Source organism: Phocoena sinus, chromosome 5 (assembly GCF_008692025.1).
Source record: "Phocoena sinus isolate mPhoSin1 chromosome 5, mPhoSin1.pri, whole genome shotgun sequence".
NCBI lineage: Eukaryota > Metazoa > Chordata > Mammalia > Artiodactyla > Phocoenidae > Phocoena > Phocoena sinus.
Genome location: NC_045767.1, coordinates 70575781 through 70597088, shown reverse-complemented (window position 1 = coordinate 70597088; position 21308 = coordinate 70575781). Strand labels below are relative to the sequence as shown.

At 37.6% G+C, this 21308-nt stretch overlaps 1 protein-coding gene across 5 annotated transcripts in view; it reads left to right on the top strand.

Moving 5' to 3' along the window:
- The window catches only part of GABRA2 (gamma-aminobutyric acid type A receptor subunit alpha2), a 120929-nt gene that overhangs the window by 86609 nt on the left and 13012 nt on the right, over positions 1-21308 (top strand). For all 5 annotated transcript variants that reach the window (XM_032632661.1, XM_032632663.1, XM_032632660.1 and 2 more), the window contains one exon: positions 20560-20762. In XM_032632661.1, the coding sequence (XP_032488552.1) occupies positions 20560-20762 (203 nt within the window). The remainder of the gene's footprint in view (positions 1-20559; positions 20763-21308) is intronic.

The following is a 21308-nucleotide window of genomic DNA, read 5'->3' as shown; positions in this document are numbered from 1 at the left end:
TTATAGAGACTAAAAGTGTCAAGTGGGGTACTTTCCTAATTTTTAAAATTAGGGAATCAGAGTGCTGTTTCCAAAAGAAGGTTGCATGGATACAGGGAAAAACAATAAGCAAATAAAACTTACTCATTGCAATAGGTTAGCCAACTGTGAAGTTTAGAAGGAACACAGGGCAGAGGGCTGCAGTCACTCTGACACTAACTGTAGGTTCAGGGAGTTCACGAAACCACTTTCAGAGTTGTTAATTCACTAAAAGAACTCACAGAACACAGTGAAAGCTGTTACACTCACAGGTATGGTTTATTACAGGGAAAAAATACAGATTAAAGCCAGCCACGGGAAGAAGCACATAGAGTCGGGTCCAGGCAAAGTACCAGATGCAGAGCTTTCATTGGCCTCTCCCCATGGAGCCAGGGACAGCAGTACTTTCCTGGCACTGATACGTGGCAGCACATATTGCCAAGCAGGAAACTAACTTGCACCTTGGTGTCCAGAGGCTTTACTGGGGCTCTGTCACATGGGCATGGTTGATTGGTCTTGTGGCTGATCTCAGTTTCCAGCTGCTCAGGGAGGTAGAGCTGATATGGCATGTTCCCAAACTCCCACCCTAAATTCAACTGTCACTATTGAGCTGCACCAAAGCCCCCAGGCAAAGCCACTCTTATCAAGTGTGACATTCCAGGCCTAGAAATCACATCCCAGAAGCTGAGAGCAAAGGCCTGACCTCTCTTTGGGTGTGGTTAAAATTCTATATTATGTAAACTGTATACATTATAAAATCAAATATTAAATATCTAATTATTAGACTATCATTTTGAGTTACCAATTTCTTCATACCTTTCTCAATATTGCCACTAGTCTTCCTCCCTTCCCTCATGCTTACCTTCCCTTTATCCTGTTGCCCTCATCATTGTCTAGTTCCCTACAGGTCTCAACATTAGTCCTACTCTGGAGCATTTCTCCCCTCCACCAGCATGTCTGACAAGTTATTTAATATTAGAAATATCTTTTTTACAGTGGAATTGGTGAGTGAAAAACATGCTTCTTCATTTAGTTCAGGAAAGCTATATAATAAGTGGGCTCTGTGTACCCGTTACATGAAACACATACTATAGGTGATCATAAAAATGGCAGATAAGAAGAACATTCCACTTCAACTTTTGAGAAACCAGTCACCTATTGGGCAGAAAGTCCCTTAATAATGAGGTTATTGTAGTTTAATAAAGAGATAATCAAGATCTGAAGTAACAAATGTAATAATAATAAAACAACTAATAATAATAAATAAAATTATTAAATAAAACAGCAAATAATGTTGAGCATTTAACTACATGTTTGAAAGAATATTGCACCAAGAATGAAGAGAGCTTCTGTTAGGTTCTGATTCCACTTCTAGATTAAGCAAGCATGTAACCTCTGTAAAGTCTAGATTTTCTCCACTATGAATAGATGTAAAACTTATGCTGTCTACCTCATCAGGATGCTAAGAGGATCCCTGAAACAATATGTGTACAGGTTTTATTAAGTCTTAAAGTAAACATACATTTTTACTGTCTTATATATTCAACAAATAGCAAGCCTGAGTATTTTCTGAGAACCAAGGATACTGTCGAATGTTCTGTGAATCCAAGTGGTCTATGGCTGAAGGCATGAAGAGATAGGAAAGAGCACTGCATAAGAATTGAGCAAAAATTCCAAGCAAAGAGAAAGTTGAACTCATAGAAACAGAGAATAGAATCTCGGTTGCCAGGGGCTGGGTGTGAGGCATTAGGGAGAGGCTGATAAAACGGTTCAAATTTTCAGTTATAAGATGGATAAGGTCTGAGGATCTAATGTATAACATGGTAACTCTAGTTGATAATGCTGTACTGTGTAATTGAAATTTGCTAAGGGAATAGAACTTGTGTCTTCACCAAAAAGAAAGAAAAAAGGTAAATATGTGAGATGAGGTTAAGTAACTCTATGGTGGGGATCCTTTCATAATGTATATCAATTCATCACACTGTACACTTTAAATATATTACAATTTTATTTGCCAATTTTACCACAATCAAGCTGAAAAGAACTTTAAAAAGAGAGAGAAAATCAGAAAATCACCTGGATACAGCTTCAGCCTATCTAGGCGAAAGAATCAGGGCAGCCTTAGAAGGAGACATGGACGGTTTTAATTGGAAAGTATGGAGAAAGTGCCAGCAGGAGTAGAATGTCTGGGTGGTAGCAGGACATGAAAGCAATGAACAGAAAGCCTGTGCGGGGCAAAAAAAAAGTCTCTGCAAACCTCGTTCCAAATCCCTGTCTTCCACAAGGCATGGGCTGCAGAGCGCTAACAGGCTGCACACCTGGCATCCCAGAATTGACTTTGGCACAAGGCAGCACACGCTAATCAGCAAGCTGCCAGCCCACCAGCCACACTCCTCCCTGCTGGTAGACTCATCCCAGTCAGCCACTGCCAATTAGGAAAGTGAATGAAGCAAGATACGTTAATAAGCCATGGCAAGGAAGATTAGAAAGCTCTGCTGGTCCAAGTCTAGGGGCAGGTTTAGAAGTTGTTTCGGGAATATAGGTGCTTAAGTTTGATTGAGGAGAATGGATTATTAGTAAGGGCACAGGAAGAGAATTAAAAGTGTATGCTGTTATTTTGTCAGTGAATTTTTTTTTTTTTTAGATTCTTTTCAGGACATGCCAATGTCACTTCAATACAGTTATAACCATTCAAGTTATGAGGGCAGATTATCCAATCCCATTTCCTACACTGAAATCTATGTGGTCATAGTGATGAGAAAAAATTTTAAAGCGTGTTTCGGAGCACCTCTATGGGTTATATACTGTGTTAGAAACTTCAAATTTAATCATTATTTAATTCTGAAAAAAATATATCCCCAGTTAGGAAAGTAATTATCCCCCCTTTTCAGACAAGAATTTTGAAGTCCGAAAGTATCAAGAGACTACTCCGCTATCAGACAGCAGGTCAGTAACAAAGAAAGAATTTGACCTCACACTCTCTGACTCTAATCTTTTCACTTTTTCTACTGCACCATTATGCCATCAAACTACTTTTTCCCTTTCTTTTCGGTTTTGTTTTCTTTTCTTTTAGAGCTTGAAATCAGAAATCTCCTGGGTGATTGCTTCAAACATAGGTAATTTCTGTTTGAGAGTCAGGCTTACTAAACATAGATCAGAACTAGAGGTGAATGTTCAGACTTGAACAATAGTTAACTTTTGGCATTAGCAGCTGCTTATTGAAGTATTTCAGATTCCTTGCCCTATTTCCTGCCCAGAAGTTGATACGGTCACATCATGGTATAGTAACTAATGCATTAAATGACTTTTCAACGTTCTCTCCTGTCCTGGTGTCATATTCTGCATTTTTAAGCAAAATTAACCTAGTTAATCCAGGTCTTTCAAAGTATAGGTACTTATAATAGGTTCACCTTAGAAACTTCTGTTTAATTTTAATCTGAGGTGGAGAATTCTATGACTGCTTTTGACTGCATTCTGTAAAACCATTTCTTATAATGTACTTTGTCTTGGAACTCATCTGTGAAAGCTTGATAACCTTATAGAATATATAAGGGAGATTTTAGGTGTTTCAAGAGCAGGATTTTTTGTTACTGTCGTTGTTTCATTTTGATTTTTTTTTTTAGTTTTTTTTTTAGTTGTTTTTTCTTCACTTACGCCTTGAAATAACGAAGTGGAAAATAATAGATTTTTCTACTCTGATTATTTGACTATTTAAACGGGTTTAGATCATTAAATATTTATTTTCACTATAGCAAAATTTTGAGTGCATATTTATTCTTGGTTTTTTTTTTGTTTTTGTTTTTTGTTTTTGCGGTACGTGGGCCCCTCACTGCTGCGGCCTCTCCCGTTGCGGAGCACAGGCTCTGGACGCACAGGCTCAGCGGCCTGTCTCACGGGCCCAGCTGCTCCGCGGCATGTGGGATCTTCCCGGACCGGGGCACGAACTCGCGTCCCCTGCATCGGCAGGCAGACTATCAACCACTGTGCCACCAGGGAAGCCTTATTCTTAGTTTTTAAACTCTCAAAAAAATTAAAACTATTGTTTATTTTCCAATACCTACTAGTCTTTCAAGGAAATGATTTCTACTTGGGTGACTTTTTTCTGATAAAAATTATTTAATAATGCATTATTTATCACAAACAACATAATATCTCCCTAGTTAGATCACCTCAGGGAGCTATAAGATACCACCATACCACCAAAACTATTAATATTTGAACAGTCACCTTGCATTTTATGACAATACAATTACAAGATTGAAATAATAAAAAGATTTGATAACAGTGGGGAGTTTATACAAGATAGTGTTTTCTGTGGTCTGTTCTTTTATTGCCTTATTGTCATCATACTGAATATATTATTTTCTTTTAAACTTATGAAATCAGAATATTACTGTTTTAGTTTAAGCTACTTTAACACAGTATCATAGATTCGGTGGTTAATAGACAACAGAAATTTCTTTCTCACAGTTTTGGAGGCTGAAAGTTGGATATCAGGACACCTGCATGGTGGGGTTCTGGTGAGAGGCCTCTCCTTCATTATAGGTTGCTGACTTTGTGTCGTCACGTGGCAGAAAGAGAGTGAGCTAACTCTCTGGCCTCTTCTTATAAGGGCATTAATCTCATTAATGAGGGCCCCAACATCATGACCACATTACCTATCAAAGTCCCCACCTCCATCACATCAAGGATTAGATTTCAACATATGAATCTGGGGGGAACACAAACATGCAGTTAGTTCATGACAATCACTGTGGTATTTAGCAGTTACGCTGGATTGAACTTCCCTGGGTAATGGAGCAGAGGTGCAGGGATCCCAGAAAGGCTGTTTTCAACCATCTTTAGATCTAGCCTTACCTTAACCAGAACTTCCACCTCATTCCTGATATCATTTGAGATTAGATGTAAACCATATGCTAGACTTCTTGGAAGTCACCTCTCAAATGTAATAGATTTTGACTGATGGGTGTTCTTGCGAGAGATTGGTCTTAAGTCATAACGACACTGCTGAATCCATATGATAGCATTAGGCTATCAAATCATGCCTAACTGAGGAGCTGAATCACATCCTTTTAGAAATCTAGGAATAGAGTAGTTCAGCAATGAAGATAATGAGTTTAACAAGACCGGAAATCTGTGGATCCATTCTGAAAAGATTTTGGACATTCTTGGAACAATGGAAGAACAGAGAAGAATCCAGTTCAAGGCTTTCCTTTCTCTTTCCCTGGGAGCCACGTTAGATTATTTCTCAAGGTGGGAAAATGAATAAAACAAAATAGCCCAAGGCTTTCTAGGCAACCATTTAAGCAGTATAATCCTTAGGTGTCTTGATTTTTTTCTTAAACCACCACTAGATGGGACTCTTGCATCCTTGGTTTGGATTCTTAGCTGCTTTATCTACACATTGGGGGCCTAAACAACTCAGAAATAACAGGGAAGCTATAGCACTTTTTATTTGACAGGTTCCAAATGGGACATTTGCATGTATCATTTAATGTTCAAGTATATAAAATACTATACTATAATATATCATAATTCCCATTTTAGAGATAAAGTCACTGAGGCTGAGAGAGAGAAGGTGGCAGGGAGAGGGAGAGAGAAAGGAGGATAATTTAACATTTGTTGGACAATTCTATGTACCAGGCATACATGCTTATACTCTATCCTCTCAACAATCCCCCTCCCACCAAAAAAAAAATCATTTACATTTTACAGATGGAAATGAAGCTTAGCAAGGTCACAGAGCTGCTGTGGCAGAAGCAGAATCCAAATCTGTGCCTGATTTTACTGCACATTGTCTCTATGTATAAGCCATTTCTCAAGCAATCGAAACATTTTAATACACGATATAACTTTAAAATGTATAAAGAGCTTAGGGGCTGAAGTGTTAGGTTCATGATTTTGAAAAAGACACTATATGGACATATAATTCGCTTTGAAAGAGAAGATCATTTATAGACTAGGCAGTACAATTTTTTTTTTTTTTTTTGCGGTACGCGGGCCTCTCACTGTTGTGGCCTCTCCCGTTGCGGAGCACAGGCTCCGGACGCACCAGGCTCAGCAGCCATGGCTCACGGGCCTAGCCGCTCAGCGGCATATGGGATCTTCCCGGACCGGGGCACGAACCTGTGTCCCCTGCATCGGCAGGCGGACTCTCAACCACTGTGCCACCAGGGAAGCCCTAGGCAGTACAATTTAGTGAAGAGTGTGGACTTCTGAGGCAGACTGCCTGGGTTTGTATCCCACCTCTACTACTTGCTAACAGTGTGATCTACAGTAAGGTAGTCAGCCTCACTTAGCCTCAGTTTCCTCAACTGTAAGTGAGGATGATAATAATACCGAACTCACAGGGTTGTTATGAGAATTAAACAAATTAATACATGAAAAGTTCTTATAATGAGATGTGGCATATAGTAGGTGCTTCTAAATGATACTTTTTAATCCTATCTGGAGTAATGTAAGAATATGCGATTTAAGTGGAAAAGGCATCAGTTTACACTATTTTTATATTCCATTTATATTACAGTGTTGTGATTAAACCTCTGTTTCATTCTAAAGCTTATTAGCTTCTTAACCTGTATGTTCCTTCTTATAGAATTTGTGAATATGGTCTCCCAGTGTTACTGTTCACAGATTTTTAAATTAATTATTTCATTTGATGAATCAACAAAAAATAAGGATTTACCCTTGCCAGAATCTGAATGAGGTGGTAGCATTTCCATGTGCCTATAGGCTGCTCAGAGTATGGAGGAGTGAGAGAGACATGTAAATAAATAAGTGGTATAGAGGATCATAGGTGCTGGGAGAGAAATATTCCAAAATAAGGTAAGAGCAAAAAGAAGGAAGCAGTTAAATCTGAGGAAGTCAGAGAAACCCCAAGGAAAGAAGAATCGACTCAAGCCTTGCAAATTAGCATAATGGAAAAGGCCATATTCTAAGCAGAGGGTGCGCAATTATCAAAAGCAACATGGAGCATATGAAGAACAGCAGATTACTGCTCGGTGTATCTCAGGCATGGGATTCATTTGTTTGTAAGGATGGTTAGACAGAGGCCAGTTCGTGTACAGCCTTACATTCCATGCTAAAGCCATGGAAACGGCTTGAAGGGTATTTTAGTGAGGGAGTAAACTGGAGGCATTTGAGTGTAGGGGAAGACCATTATGGGGAATATTGTATACATAGATTGAAATGGTATTAGTGATAGAGGGTGACTAGTTAAGAGACAATTGATATTATCTGGGTGAGAAATAATGAAGGCCTGAATAGGACAATGAATATTGGTAGAGAAAGAGTTATAGATCTGAGAGAAGCTAGGGAGGAAGAACATGCAGGACATGGTGAATCTGAAGGGGAGAGAAATTAGGCATTGCAGAATACTCCTAGATTTCTACTTGAGTGACTAGATAAATGTAACGTCATTCCCTACAATAGAGAATTATGGGAGATGTGGTGGGTTTTGGCTTAGACTATAGATTCAGTTGTGAAGGCTTAAAACTTGAGATTTCTATGGGACTTAACAGTGTGGGATTATTATAAAAGGTTTCTCTGATCTCTCTGTCCTTAGTTTTACTCTTCTTCATTCCATTCTACACACTGTGGCAAGAGTGATCTTCCTAAAACTCAAATCTAGTCACATGATTTCCTGCATGAAACTTTTCCATGACTGTATGTTACAGCCATTGACTGAAACACTTACCATGTTTATGTGGCCTTCATGGGCCTCCCCAACCTAACCTGTTGTGAGGGTACCTTTTGCTACACTGACTTACATTAGACCCAGGAACATGTTTTTTCTTCATTGAACATATTCCTCAGACTCTTCAAATTTCCTTTTATATATCACTTCCTGTAGGAAGCCTTCTCTGATCCCAAAATCTTGGACAAGTACTTTTTAGGCAGTTTCAGAGCACCCCATATTTTCTCTGTTATTTATTACACCATCTGCAAAATTTGCCTATTGATTATCTGCATCTTCCAGTAGATTATATTCTCCCTGAGCATATAATTCATATTTTTGTATACTCATGTATAACAAAGTGCAGACATGTAGTAGACTGGATAGATTTTTAATTAAAAAACTAGGGCTTCCCTGGTGGCGCAGTGGTTGAGAATCCGCCTGCCGATGCAGGGGACACAGGTTCATGCCCCGGTCCGGGAAGATCCCGCATAACATGGAGTGGCTGGGCCCGTGCGTCCGGAGCCTGTGCTCCGCAATGGGAGAGGCCACAACAGTGAGAGGCCCGCGCACCGCAAAAAAAAAAAAAAAACTAATATCGGGCTTCCCTGGTGGCACAGTGATTAAGAATCCACCTGCTAATGCAGGGGACACAGGTTGGAGCCCTGGTCCAGGAAGATCCCACATGCCGTGGAGCAGCTAAGCCCATATGCCACAACTACTGAGCCTGCACTCTAGAGCCCGTAAGCCACAACTACTGAGCCTGCATGCCACAACTACTGAAGTCCGTGTGCCTAGAGGCCGTGATCTGCAACAAGAGAAGCCACTGCAATGAGAAGCCTGCGTACCGCAGCAAAGAGTAGCCCCTGCTTGCCGCAACTAGAGAAAGCCCACGCGCAGCAATGAAGACCCATCACAGCCAAAGATAAAAATAAATAAATTACTTTTTTAAAATCTAAAAAAAAAATGTCATATAGGAAGCTCAATAAACTTTTATTGAGCCCATTAGAGATATCCAGAAGATGGCCAGAGTGAGATATTTGGCACTGGAGTTCATAAGATACATCCTTAAAGATATTTGTCATGTAGGAACAGGTTAGGAAATGAGAGTAAATTATATTGCCCAGAAAGAACAGTAAAGTGAGAGGAGTAGAAGAGCAATTATGTTACCTTGTGGAATCTGAACAGTCGAGCTACGAGTGGTAACAAACGGCCTACAGAGAACTAAAGAAGAGAGTGGTCAAAAGACAGAATGTGCATGGAAATAGTAGGTCTAGAATCTCTATTTCGATAGGACCAAACTATTGGGAAGTGGGCCTTGGGACTGTCTCAAAGCTGCATTTGCAAATCAAGCCCATTGGAATAACTTGCAGGAGACCAGCGTACATAGGTATGCAGAGTTTTGCTTTAGTACGTAGTCTGATACGTTAGAGGGTTAATATAAAACACTCCTTTCTTCCTTTCCCAATTTTTCAGATAATTTATATAGTCTGTGCCTAAAGCATCACAGGCCTCCATCTGTCAGAGATGATTAGTTATTCCCTAATAACTTACAGAACATTAGAAGTCTCAATTCTAGCTGTGTACATCAAGTGAACACTACACTGACTTGATGTACACACCCACTCATTTCCCTGCCTCCTTTACTGCTAGATGTGGCCATATGACTAAGTTCTCAAGGACATGTGTACCTGATTTATTCAATCAGCTTGCCTAATATTTCTTCCCCCACTAACTGGCTTGATTATATTTTTGGCAAAAATATTACTTGTAAAATCTGGCCAAATTATTTAATGCTTCACTACAAGTATAAGCAAAATCATATTTTAAGATTGAAAGTAAGAAGAAAATTCAAACAATAATGTTACTGACCCTAATTTAACATCTATGCACACTAGTTGTTAAATTAATAAGATATTAAGAACCTAAATATTTTATGTGCCCCTCCTTTTCCCTCCCCTCTTGTTTGCTGGAATGCAGGCCAAGTGCTGGCAAGCCCTCTTCAACCTCAAGGACATGGGCACTACCTTAAAAATGGCAGAGAAACAAGAAAGAGGAAGCCTAGGTCTCTGATACCACAACAATCATACCCTTGGATGTCTTCCACCACAATTGTTAAATGAGAGAGAGGATGAGGCGGTACTTTCATTTTATCTTGTCTGCTTTCCTACTTGCTCACTCCAGAGAACAGCCTTTAGTTGGTGCTTAGCTTAATAACTTTTCTAAGAACTAACCATAACATTAGTATATTTATGTAATTTTACATATGTATATATTACATGTATAACTATATATGTTATATATATACATTATACATTAGTATATAGTACACCATATATGTACACACTATTTTTTTTGTGTGTATATATATATATATATAAAATGTTACATATATAATATTTTGATTAGACTTATGGAGCACATAAAATATTTACTTAAAACTGTTTAAATGATCGGACATCTCTTAATCCCAAATCTTCCAAGGCATCCACTTCCCTAGTCATTGAATTCTGGGAAAAAAATAGCTAGTATCAGACTGTTTCTGTGTATTTATGTATTTAACCCCAAACACACACAAACATACCCACTCATTTATAATATATGTCTATATCCACACAAATAGGTGTATTTGCTTCAAAACTATATTTATTAACCCATTCAGTTAGAAAATATGTGCCAGACACTTTGCTAGACCTTAGCAACACAAGGTAAACAAAAAAGATGTTATTCCTACACTCAAAGAGGTTACAGTCTGTTTGAGGAGAAGGGAAGGTAAACAATGGTTTATATTATGATATGTTATGTTCTGGGAATATTCAGGGTGCTCTCTGATAACCTGGAAGGGGCACTCAACACAGACCTGGTATATTAATTGATCCTCATCGCTTGAGGCTCCACCACTGATGCCCCAGAGTTCCTGAATATTCATATGCATGTATGTATATGTACTTTCACATACACTGATTGCAAATAAATTGCAGTCTGTACCCAGGAAGGTTCTTAATATCTTATTAATTTAACAACTAGTGTGTACAGATGTTAAATTAAGGTCAGTAACATTATTGTATGAATTTTCTTCTTACTTTCAATCTTAAAATATGATTTTGCTTATGCTTGTAGTGAAGCATTAAATAATTTGGCCAGATTTTACAAGTAGTATTTTTGCCAAAAATATAATCAAGCCAGTTAGTGGGGGAAGAAATATTAGGCAAGCTGATTGAATAAATCAGGTACATATGATTAAAAATTTGGTTGATTTCTTGAATTTTCCTGTTTTTAACAAGTTATTTTTAAATGATGTTAATATAGTGATATAAAAATACTCTGACCTTATAATTCATTTTAATTCATTTTTATATGTCTTCAAATTTCTTCTTTTAAGATGCAGTTAGCAGGAACACAGGGAACTGTTAGAGCATCTGTTCCAAATTTAATTGTGCTGGCCAAATGCAGAGATTTATGAATTTGCCTTGTTGACTATCAGTCATCTGCTGATATCGGTTCATTCTTTACTTCCAGAAGGTTGTCTATATTATACTGATTCATTACCTTGCTAAATATTACCTAGCTTTTCTGATTAACTGTCAAACTCAACTACCCAGACACAACCAGAAACCCAGAAGAGAAAAAATATACGTATGACTAATAACATGGGAAGTTATAAAAAATCATGTATTAAAATCAAGGCGCTGAGCTTCAGGTTTCAGCACTGACATGTGAAGAGCTTGCAAGCTGTCACTCCCATCCTTACAATATGAAAAAGCTAAACAAATGAAAATTAAGGGCTTTTACTGCATTCATACAAGAATCAAGGTGACAGGCAAACTGCCATCCCAAATTGTGAAGAGGCAGACACACTGAGAGACACAGCTAAGATTTTCTTTTTACCTGAAAGAGATGCTGCTTAAGCATCTGGTAGAGGCACTTGAATGGTCATTGTCATGAATTGTTAGAAACTGAGCGTGTACTCATGTGAAAGTAAGAAACTCCTAAGACCACAATCTTATGGGGGATTCCCACATATTCGTGGGCTTTACCTCCCCGGAACCCCACTAAATTCTCAAGGGAAAGATCTGAGAAATATCCATTCTTGACAATGGCAGAGGAAAGGGTAAGGGAGAAGAAGCTTTTTGAAATATACCCAGAGCCTTCTCCATAGCCAAAGCCCGTGTCCAGGGGAAGGGACTTGGCCAGAGCCTCATCCCAGCTGACAGAAGGCCAGTCTTACTCTCTCACCTAAGGAGGTTTGAGGAAATGAAATACTATCAACAGAGATCAGAGCATCAAGGAAATAGATTGGGCATGCTACAGCCACTGCAAGGAGTAAGCAGAATGGGGAAGAAAGCTGTACAAGTGGAGAAACACTCGCGAAGCTACAGGCTGAGACACGGGCTGCCTAAAAGCCTGAGATCTACTCGAAGATTGTAGACCAGTCTCCCTCCCGTACACCTTACCGCCACGCCAAGGTGACGCCCGTAGAAGAGCAGCAGCTTACAGCAGAAAGAGCTGAAGACACAGACTCCCTGGGAGGAGGAGTAGCTAGGGAAGTCCAAAGTCAAAAGGGGAAGCCAAAGCAAGAACACAAAAAAAACCCTTGAATCCTGTGGCACCTATAATGACAGCAAACATTAAACACAGCCAACCTCTAGCCAAGTTAACATAAATCCTACCCTTAAGGTCTATTTATCTCCGTTCCTATTACCCAAATCAACATGATCAGCTTTCAACAAATTTTATCAGTGATGCATGCCAATTATATCTTAATAAAACTTGGGGAAAAATTGTGAAGGCATGCCAAAAGGAAAAATAAAAAACAAAACACAGTTGGAAAAGAAAAAGCAAACAACAGAGCCAGACTCAGACATGCCAGGGATGTTGGAATTATTAGGCAAGGAATTTAAAATAACTGTGATTGATATGTTAATGTCTCTAATGGAAAAAGGAAACAACATCCAAGAAGAAATCAGTTATATAAACAGAGAGATGGAAACTCTAAGAATCAAAAGGAATGATAGAAATTTTAAAAAAACCAACACAATAACAGAAATGCCTTTAGTGGGTTCATCGATCAACTCAATAAGGCTGAGCTTGTCTATAGATCATTAGAAACCTCACAGACCGAAATTCAAACAGGAAAAGAAAATTGAATAAGTAACAACAAAAACAAAACAACAAAGCAGTCAGGAACTGTGCTACCATTTTAACAGGTATAACATAGTCATAATTGGAATATCAGAAGAAGAAGACAGTAAGAACAGAAGAAATATTTGACATTAACAGGCTGAAACTTGCCAAATATTAATGACCAAACCATAGGTCCAAAAGCTCAGAGGACACCAAGAAGGATAAATACAAAACAAATCAAAACAAACAATAAACATACCTAGTCATATTGTATTCAAACTACAGTAAATAAAAGGCAAACAGAAAATGCTGGAGAAAAATAAAGAAAATAGCAACCACCTTAACTATAGAGGAACAATAGCCAGAGTAATCTTTTAAACAAGAAATACTGACCATGTCACTAACCAGTTCAAAATGGACTCTGTAAAGCTTTCCCATTGCTCTTGAAAAGAATTTATATCACCTGAACACCATCAAACAGGCCCTGGATAGTCTGGCTCTTGCCTCCCCCTCTCTCCTCTTCTTCACGAAACCCTTCTCTTCTGCCTTCCCACCTTGCAGGATTCTCTCCATGCCTCGCAATGCCGTGTTTCCCCATGTCTGTGGTTGGGTCTTTCCTCAGTCTAGTATTATCTTCCATTGTCTGGTGGCCATTTTAACTTATCCCTTCATTTCCTTGGGGAAGTCTAACCCAAATTCCCGTCTAGGTAGGTAACCCCGTTACAGTTCATCATAGACCCTACCCACTTGTGATGTTATGTCACTTTGTGCTCTTTTGAAAAAATGTCTCGTAGAGAGCTGATTTGGTTTGGCTCGCATTCCATTCACAGCTCCACAGAGCCCAGCACAGAACGGGAACTCAGTGCCTACTTGCTTTATAAAAGAAGGAAGAGATTTCTTGCCATTATCCTAATAAATAAAGGCTTATCAATTACAGATCATTGGGGGAGTAGTTTCAATTAAAAAACTATTTAACGACCTCCTGCACTCTGCTATGCACTATTTATTTAAAAACTATTTAATTTAAAAACTACTTAATGATCTCCTACCCTCTGTTATGCACACTTTTACATTTTGGGGAGAAGAAGGCAAACAAACTGTAATCCATATAGTTTATTGGGGATATACAGTCATGTAAACCAACTGAAAATTTAAAAAGGACACAACCTATGGAGGTATGCATAGGACCAGGTCATAGTTGCCTATTTTTTTTTTCCTTTATGGATGAAATCCTGCAGAAAGAACAAGTTGAGCTGTGTGTACTGCAGCATTAGTCCAATGTGCATTCGTTAGGTGCAGGAATCTCTGCTATTTTGTTCATTGGTATGTTCCCAGTGCCTACAAAATGTACCTGCAGTAAGTAGGTACTCAATAATTTAAGAGAAGAAATAGGATTTAACTAGGTAAAAAAGAAGGATGTGTGACAAGGAAAAGATTCTAGGGAGAGGAAACCATGTGTTGCCCAAACTGACAGAATATGAAAATGACTTCATTCTGATCGCAGAGGCCTTTCATTGAGAAAGGGACATCAAGATACAAAGGGTTTGGGGAAAGGGATATGAGTTTTGATTTATTAAATCCATGATGTATTCAGGTAATCATAAAGAAAACTTTGTAATCCCTCACAGTGTTGTCTACATTATAATTAACCTTTCGATCATGTTCTTCTAGATTATAATCAATAGTTCACAAATTTTAAATTAGTGGAATTTGAGATAATTAGGTTTTAGGACAATGATATGCTCTCCAAGTTCTAATTTCTGTCTCTAACACATAGAAGTTTCAACTTTTTTGTTATTCAGATGTAGTACAGTTATACGTTAAAATTTCAACCTTAAAATTAAACTAAAATCACAACCTTTCATACTGCACTTATACTGTATTTGTAAATGTTATTATTATCATTTTTCGGGGAAAGGGGCGATTATTGCTTTGTCCATTGGGCTGAAGGGGTAGGCAGGGGTGGGGTGGGGAATCCACCATTTTGTTTCCAGGATGTCTGTTGTTTCTGCCATTTCTAGCAGTAGCCAGCAGGTGGTATCAAACAATTTTACATTTCTGTTCTATTGCAGTTTTTGTGCCTGTTTGGTTTCTGACACTTCTTCCTAACTTCCTAACTTCCCACACCCTAACCACAAACAAGCATTTGATGGGGATAAAGGTCTCAAGGAGTATTTTATTTTATTTTTCTGATTTAAATATGCCCTGACTTTGCTTTCAGAGTGATGTTATTTTTTCTCACACACACTGAGGTGTCTTTTTTATAACAGAGGCATTGCTTTGCATGCAGTAACTCATTTGGTTGCTATAACAACAGGATGGGAAAACACTATACCTAATCCCCACTTTACAAATGAGGAAATTGTGGAACGAAGAGGCTAGGAAATTTCCCTAAGGTCACAAAATTAGAATTCAGGCATCTGGCCTTGGAGCCCACAGTCTCAGTCTCTGTGCTGAAATCATTTCCCCTGATTTGATTTTCTCCTTTCAGTGCATATGTTCACTCAATACTTAGCATTTCTTTACTTTGACACCATTTTCTCAGCTACTATGAGTTGAGGTTTTGGCACCTACACCTTGAAATAAATATTACACAGAATAAAATCAGAATATAAAATAGCTATACATTAGATATTGTCTGTGTATGGGAAATGGTCGCATAGTTTTCACATATATGCATAGAATTTTAGTGCTGAAAGCACTTTAAAATACCTACCTTTTATTTTACTGAAAAAGCAACTTAGGCTTCCCAAAGAAGCATTGGGATTTGGTGGTCACACAGAGGTGATAAGGGAAGACACAAGTCTGTTAATGTTGTGGGAACATTCATTTATGGAGGCCCTACTAGGTATAGAAGAATGCCCATTGTTGGGAGATGGGCTTGTGGAAGGTTTGTGAGGTTTCTAGCTAAGTGCAGCTCTTTAATTCTTAGCTCTTCTATCTACAGTGTAATGGGACCAGGCTAGACTCAACTAGCAGGCAGAAAAGCTGACATATGAGAATCTTACCCCTCCAGTAAAAGGAAAAAAGGGAAGGAAGGGAGGGAAGGAGGAAGGAGCTTATAGTTCATGTTAACAATTTTAATGTCAAGTTTTCCACAATCAGACGAAAGAAAATAAAATTTAGATATAGGGAAGATTTGAATATGGTGAAAAAGAGCCTCATAGTAGATTCATATTGAAATTGCTATAACATTTTATTGGCTTGAATGACTAGACTCAAATCTAATTTTAAGCTAGCAGTATAGACTTAGAATCATAGTTAAATTTATAGTTGGCCATAATTTGAACATGCATTTTTTGTAGATTTTCTTTAAGTTAGTCAACACTAATGTATATATCAGTCGTTCCCAGGAATTCACACTTGAATTAGAAAAGATTGAAAGTCATTAAGTGTCTCTTGTTTAAACCAAAAATTTTGTATTTTTTCTTATCACAGAAGCAAAGCAGGTTCACTCCAGGAAAAATTTTTAAGAATGACTTTCCTTCAATGTTAATTCCCCAAAGTAACTAATATTATTGTCTTAGATTGTATCCTTAGAGATTTTGTCCTTTTATATTTACCTGATAAAATACCAAAAAAGTAAAAGAATGAAAAATCAGTCACAAGTCCAGTTCTGTTTCATCATTCCAAACCATGTGCTATCTTCTCCCCTAAAGTTACCAAAGTGGTAACTTAAGATGAGTGTCTTTTCTGATTTTTTTTTTTACTCAGTTCATGCAGTATATCTATATTGATGCACAAATCCATTTGTGTATATTTTCATGAATCTTGAATCATGAAACATTTTTAAGCAAAATGTATTGTAGATTTTTTGCCATCAATGTATAGCCCAACTTTATTATTTTCAATATTGTATTGGTATTACTAATGTAGGTATTCAACAATTTATTAAACTATTTACCAAACACTGATTATGCCACTTTTGCCACTTTCTTACTTTTATAAGCAGTATTCATGTAAAGGGCCTTGTGTATCATTTACCTTTAAATATTTTTCTGCTATCATTTAAGTAAAGTAGATTTCTGATAGACGTAATAGTAATAACAACGAAAAAGAGAAGTAAAATAAGTAACATTTAATAAATTCCTACAATGTTCCAGGCTTTGTGGTAAATGCATACTTAACCTTCACAACGTTCTTCTGAAGTAGATATAGTCTAAAATTCTATTTTGAAGATGAACATAATGAGAATAGTTGAGAAACTTGCTCAAAATCACACAGGCAGCAAGTAATGGAGCCAGAATTCAAACTCAAGCCATCTGATGATAAGGCCTTCTGAGGAAATATCTATACTGGTATCCAATATTTTATACTGCCCTGGCTTATCTAGAAAGATAACTCCTAGGTCTCAGGGTAGACCCTCAAAATGTTAGAAGTGACATCACCAAAAACTGTGGAATAAGAAATACTAAAATCCCACATCTTCATAAAAGCAATAAGAAACTGGTAAAACTGTTAAAATCAGCTTTTTCAGAACTTTGGAAACTAGCCAACAGCTTGCAACCCTGAGTACATGTATTCAAGAAAAATGGTAGAATCTTGGTAAAGAATAGTAATCTTTATGGTGTTGCAACTTACACTAGTCCCATACCCACTCCCTACCTAAGTGGTAATCTTGAAAATAAAGCCTGAATTCCTGGTACCAGAAGGAGGAAAATGGAGCTCATCCAAAAAGAATTGTCATTACTTCATCTGTATTATGCCTCCCTGGAAGATCTTCTCAAAAAGCTTGTTTTTATTTCATTTGACTCAGAATTCCCCCAGTGCCAAAGCTACCACCTGAAGGATGCCTACTGAAAGCATTTCCAGGCAAATATTTTAGCTGCTTCTGCCTGAGGCAGTGGATAACATCTGGGGCAAACAATGGGCTGACCAAAAGGTTTGAGAGGAAAAGCTGGTGAATGAATTGTACATAAGTGATTTGAAAAGCACTGACATATTTCCTGGAATCTTGAAGGCCACACGCATACATAGAGCTATGTGAATACACAAAAAAACACTGAGGAAGCCGAAAGCTCTCCCCTCTTGTTGACCTTGAGCCTCTATACAAGCAGGAAGTGGATGCGAAGGCAGAGTTGTAAACTGCCTGGTTGAATGATGAAGACATATCCCAACCTGCACACAGAATCACCTGACAAAGACTGAGAGTTTTTTTGGTTTCAAGTGTTTCAGCAAAAATCTATGCAATCATTAGATGACTACTAAGCTAAGAAAACAGAGACTTAAGTGGTCCCAAATGAAAAGAATACAGACTTCACAGAATTAGTTAAGAAAAGTCACTAAACAAACAGAGACAATAAATACAACAAGCAGCAATTGACAAAAGACCCTGGAGAGGGCAAGAATATGATTTCCAGAATTGCCACATTACAGTATTCAAAGTCCAGTTTACGGGCTTTCCTGATGGCTCAGTGGTTGAGAGTCCGCCTGTCGATGCAGGGGGCACGAGTTCGTGCCCCGGTCTGGGAGGATCCCACATGCCGCGGAGCGGCTGGGCCCGTGAGCCATGGCCGCTGAGCCTGCGCGTCCGGGGCCTGTGCTCCGCAACGGGAGAGGCCGCGACAGTGAGAGGACCGCGAACCGCAAAAAAAAAAAAAAAATGTTGCCGAAAGAAATTAAAGTTCTAAATAAATGGAGATGATATATGTATATGTGATTAAAATGGATAGATATGTATCCCATATTTGGGAATTGGAAGACTTAATTAATGTAGTTAAGATGGTAATACTTCCCCAAACAAGGGATTCAATGCAATACCTATCAAAACTCCAGCGACCATTTTTGAAAAAATGAGCAACTGACCATAAAATCATAGGAAAGTGTAAGGGACCCTGAAAAGCTAAAACAAACTGAAAAAAGAATAAGAAATTTGGAGAACTCCTGCTTCCCAATTTCAGCACTTACTCTAAAGCTGTAAGTTATCAAAACTGTGAAATTTGCATAAGGACAGACATGTAGATTAATGGAATAGAATTGAAAGTCCAGAGTAAACCCATATATCTATGATCAATTGATTTCATCAACAGTGCTAAGATCATTTAATGGGGAAAGAAAAGTCTTTTCAGCAAATGTTGCTGGGCCCACTGGCTATCCACATGAGAAAGAATGAATTTGGACGTCTACCATACACAAAAATCACCTCAAAAAGGACCAAAGACCTAAATGTAAGAACTAAAACTATAAAACTCAAAAGAAAATATAGGCCTAAATCTTTATGACCTCAGATTAGGCAACAGTCTCTTAGATATTTGTAATCCCTATTAAAGAGAATGTCAATTGCCCCACATCCTCTTCAATGCCAGGATAGTATCAATCTTTTAAGGTTTTGCTAACATTTTGCTGATAATATTGTTTTGAAAAGGTATCTCATTATTGATTTTTTTTTCCTTGACTGCTGGTGAAGTTAAATATAGTTTCATATATTGATTCATCATTTGCATTGGCATGTATATATATATGTGTGTGTGTGTGTGTGTGTGTGTGTGTGTGTACAGGTGGATATGGTTGTGTTTGTGGGTATGTGTGGGTGTATCTGGCATGTGCTCTACCAAATTCTCGCAAGAAGACACCATCTAAAACCTTTCACAGTTTGATGCATGCAAACACAATGTATTTCTGTAAATGTGGTTTTTAATATTGACTCAAGCAGCAGGTGAGATAAATTTATTTTTCTACTTTTTATCCCTACTGCTACCATCATATTCCCAGATGCATTCACTCACGATTAAATAGAATTATTGCTATTTTGAACTTCTAACTCTATGGTAAGTGAGAAAAAAGGCTGTTTTATTTATCCTAAGGGAAAGTAAAAAATAAAATATAAAAAATTTCAGTATATGAATGAACATTTCTTTAACATTTCAATTGTCTTTTAATTTAATGTATCCCCTATGTATATAACTAATCCTCTCTTGAATCTCTGATAAAACAGGTAATTGTAGACATTTTGACCTGCTGATACTGTGACTGGCTTCTGAGTTATTGCTTTCTTTTTACTTAACCATTGTGACTTCCCAGACTATAGGCAGAAAAGCTTTATAATGCAAGGAACGAAATTATTTATTAAACCAACAAAGGTATATAATATACCTTTTTAGTGATTTAAATTTTATAAGGTTTGGGATTTAGATGCCTGTTTTATTTTCTGAAGATTCTAAGCTGCATTATGAAAGAAATTATGTCCTCACAATGCTAGGCAATCCAGAATTAATTTCATCCTTAGGTAGCTATACTTAGAATGAAGAACTTCTTAATCATAGTTCTATTGTGACTACTAGTGTGGATGATTGGTCGTCTGCTTAGAATGATTCAAATAAATGATGAACAAATTAATGTGAGGCGGCTTTGTGAAAGATTTTTTTTTAAATTAATGTTAATGGACAATGGGTCAATTTCAAGTCCTTCTTTCCTCATAGGAAATTCTATTTCAGTTTCACCAGTCTTTCTAACCTCAACGGTATTTAAGAGAAAAAGGAGATTCATACAAACAAAAAAAAAAAAAAAAAAAAAAAAAAAAAAACAAAAATGGAAAATGAAAGCATTTCAGAGTCATCACTTCAAAAAGTATAATAATCATTTACAATAATTAACTTTGCATTGTTTTCTTTCTGAAGATTTTTGTTTGCTTTTTTAATGGCTAGAGGTGGCACTGAAAGTACCTTTGGTAAAGAAAAAAAAAAGTAGTTCCAATGCTGCCCTGCTGGTATTTGTTGATGTTTTTGCTTCCTATCTTTCTGCAGGAGTAACAACTGTTCTAACAATGACAACTCTAAGCATCAGTGCTCGGAATTCTCTCCCCAAAGTGGCTTATGCAACTGCCATGGACTGGTTTATTGCTGTTTGTTATGCATTTGTGTTCTCTGCCCTAATTGAATTTGCAACTGTTAATTACTTCACCAAAAGAGGATGGGCTTGGGATGGAAAGAGTGTAGTAAATGACAAGGTAAGTGAGAACTTCCTTCTCACCGTGATTAAGAGAATCCTCCAACAGATTTAGCTTGCAACAGATACTGTTCCTCAAAACTGACATTAAGAACATTCAAACATAAAAGATTTCTTTCAAAGTACGCTCTTGCCTGAAATCCTTTAGGAGTGCTGGTAGTATTACTTCCGTTAAAACCACTTCCTAGCATCTTTTGAGCTCTGTGTGTCAGGCACTGTGCTAAGTTTTTTAGATATGTTCTCTCATGTAATCTTTACAACTTTATAACTAGGGTTTCTTTTTAATTCTCATTTTTTTCTGATGAAGAAGCTATGGATGGCTTAGTGAGGTTATTTACGTGCTCAAGCTCACACAAGTTAATAAGTATACTTAAACCCAGATCTGCCTGACCATTAAATCCATGCTCTTAACCACACTGGTTTATAGGAAAAAGATTTGGAAAAGAAAAGTGGGCATTAACTTTCCCAGTTATAGAATTTTAGGCCCTATCAAGTGGGCTGAGTTACTCTTCACCTACCCGCATCTCTGTTGCTTGGATGTAAGAGA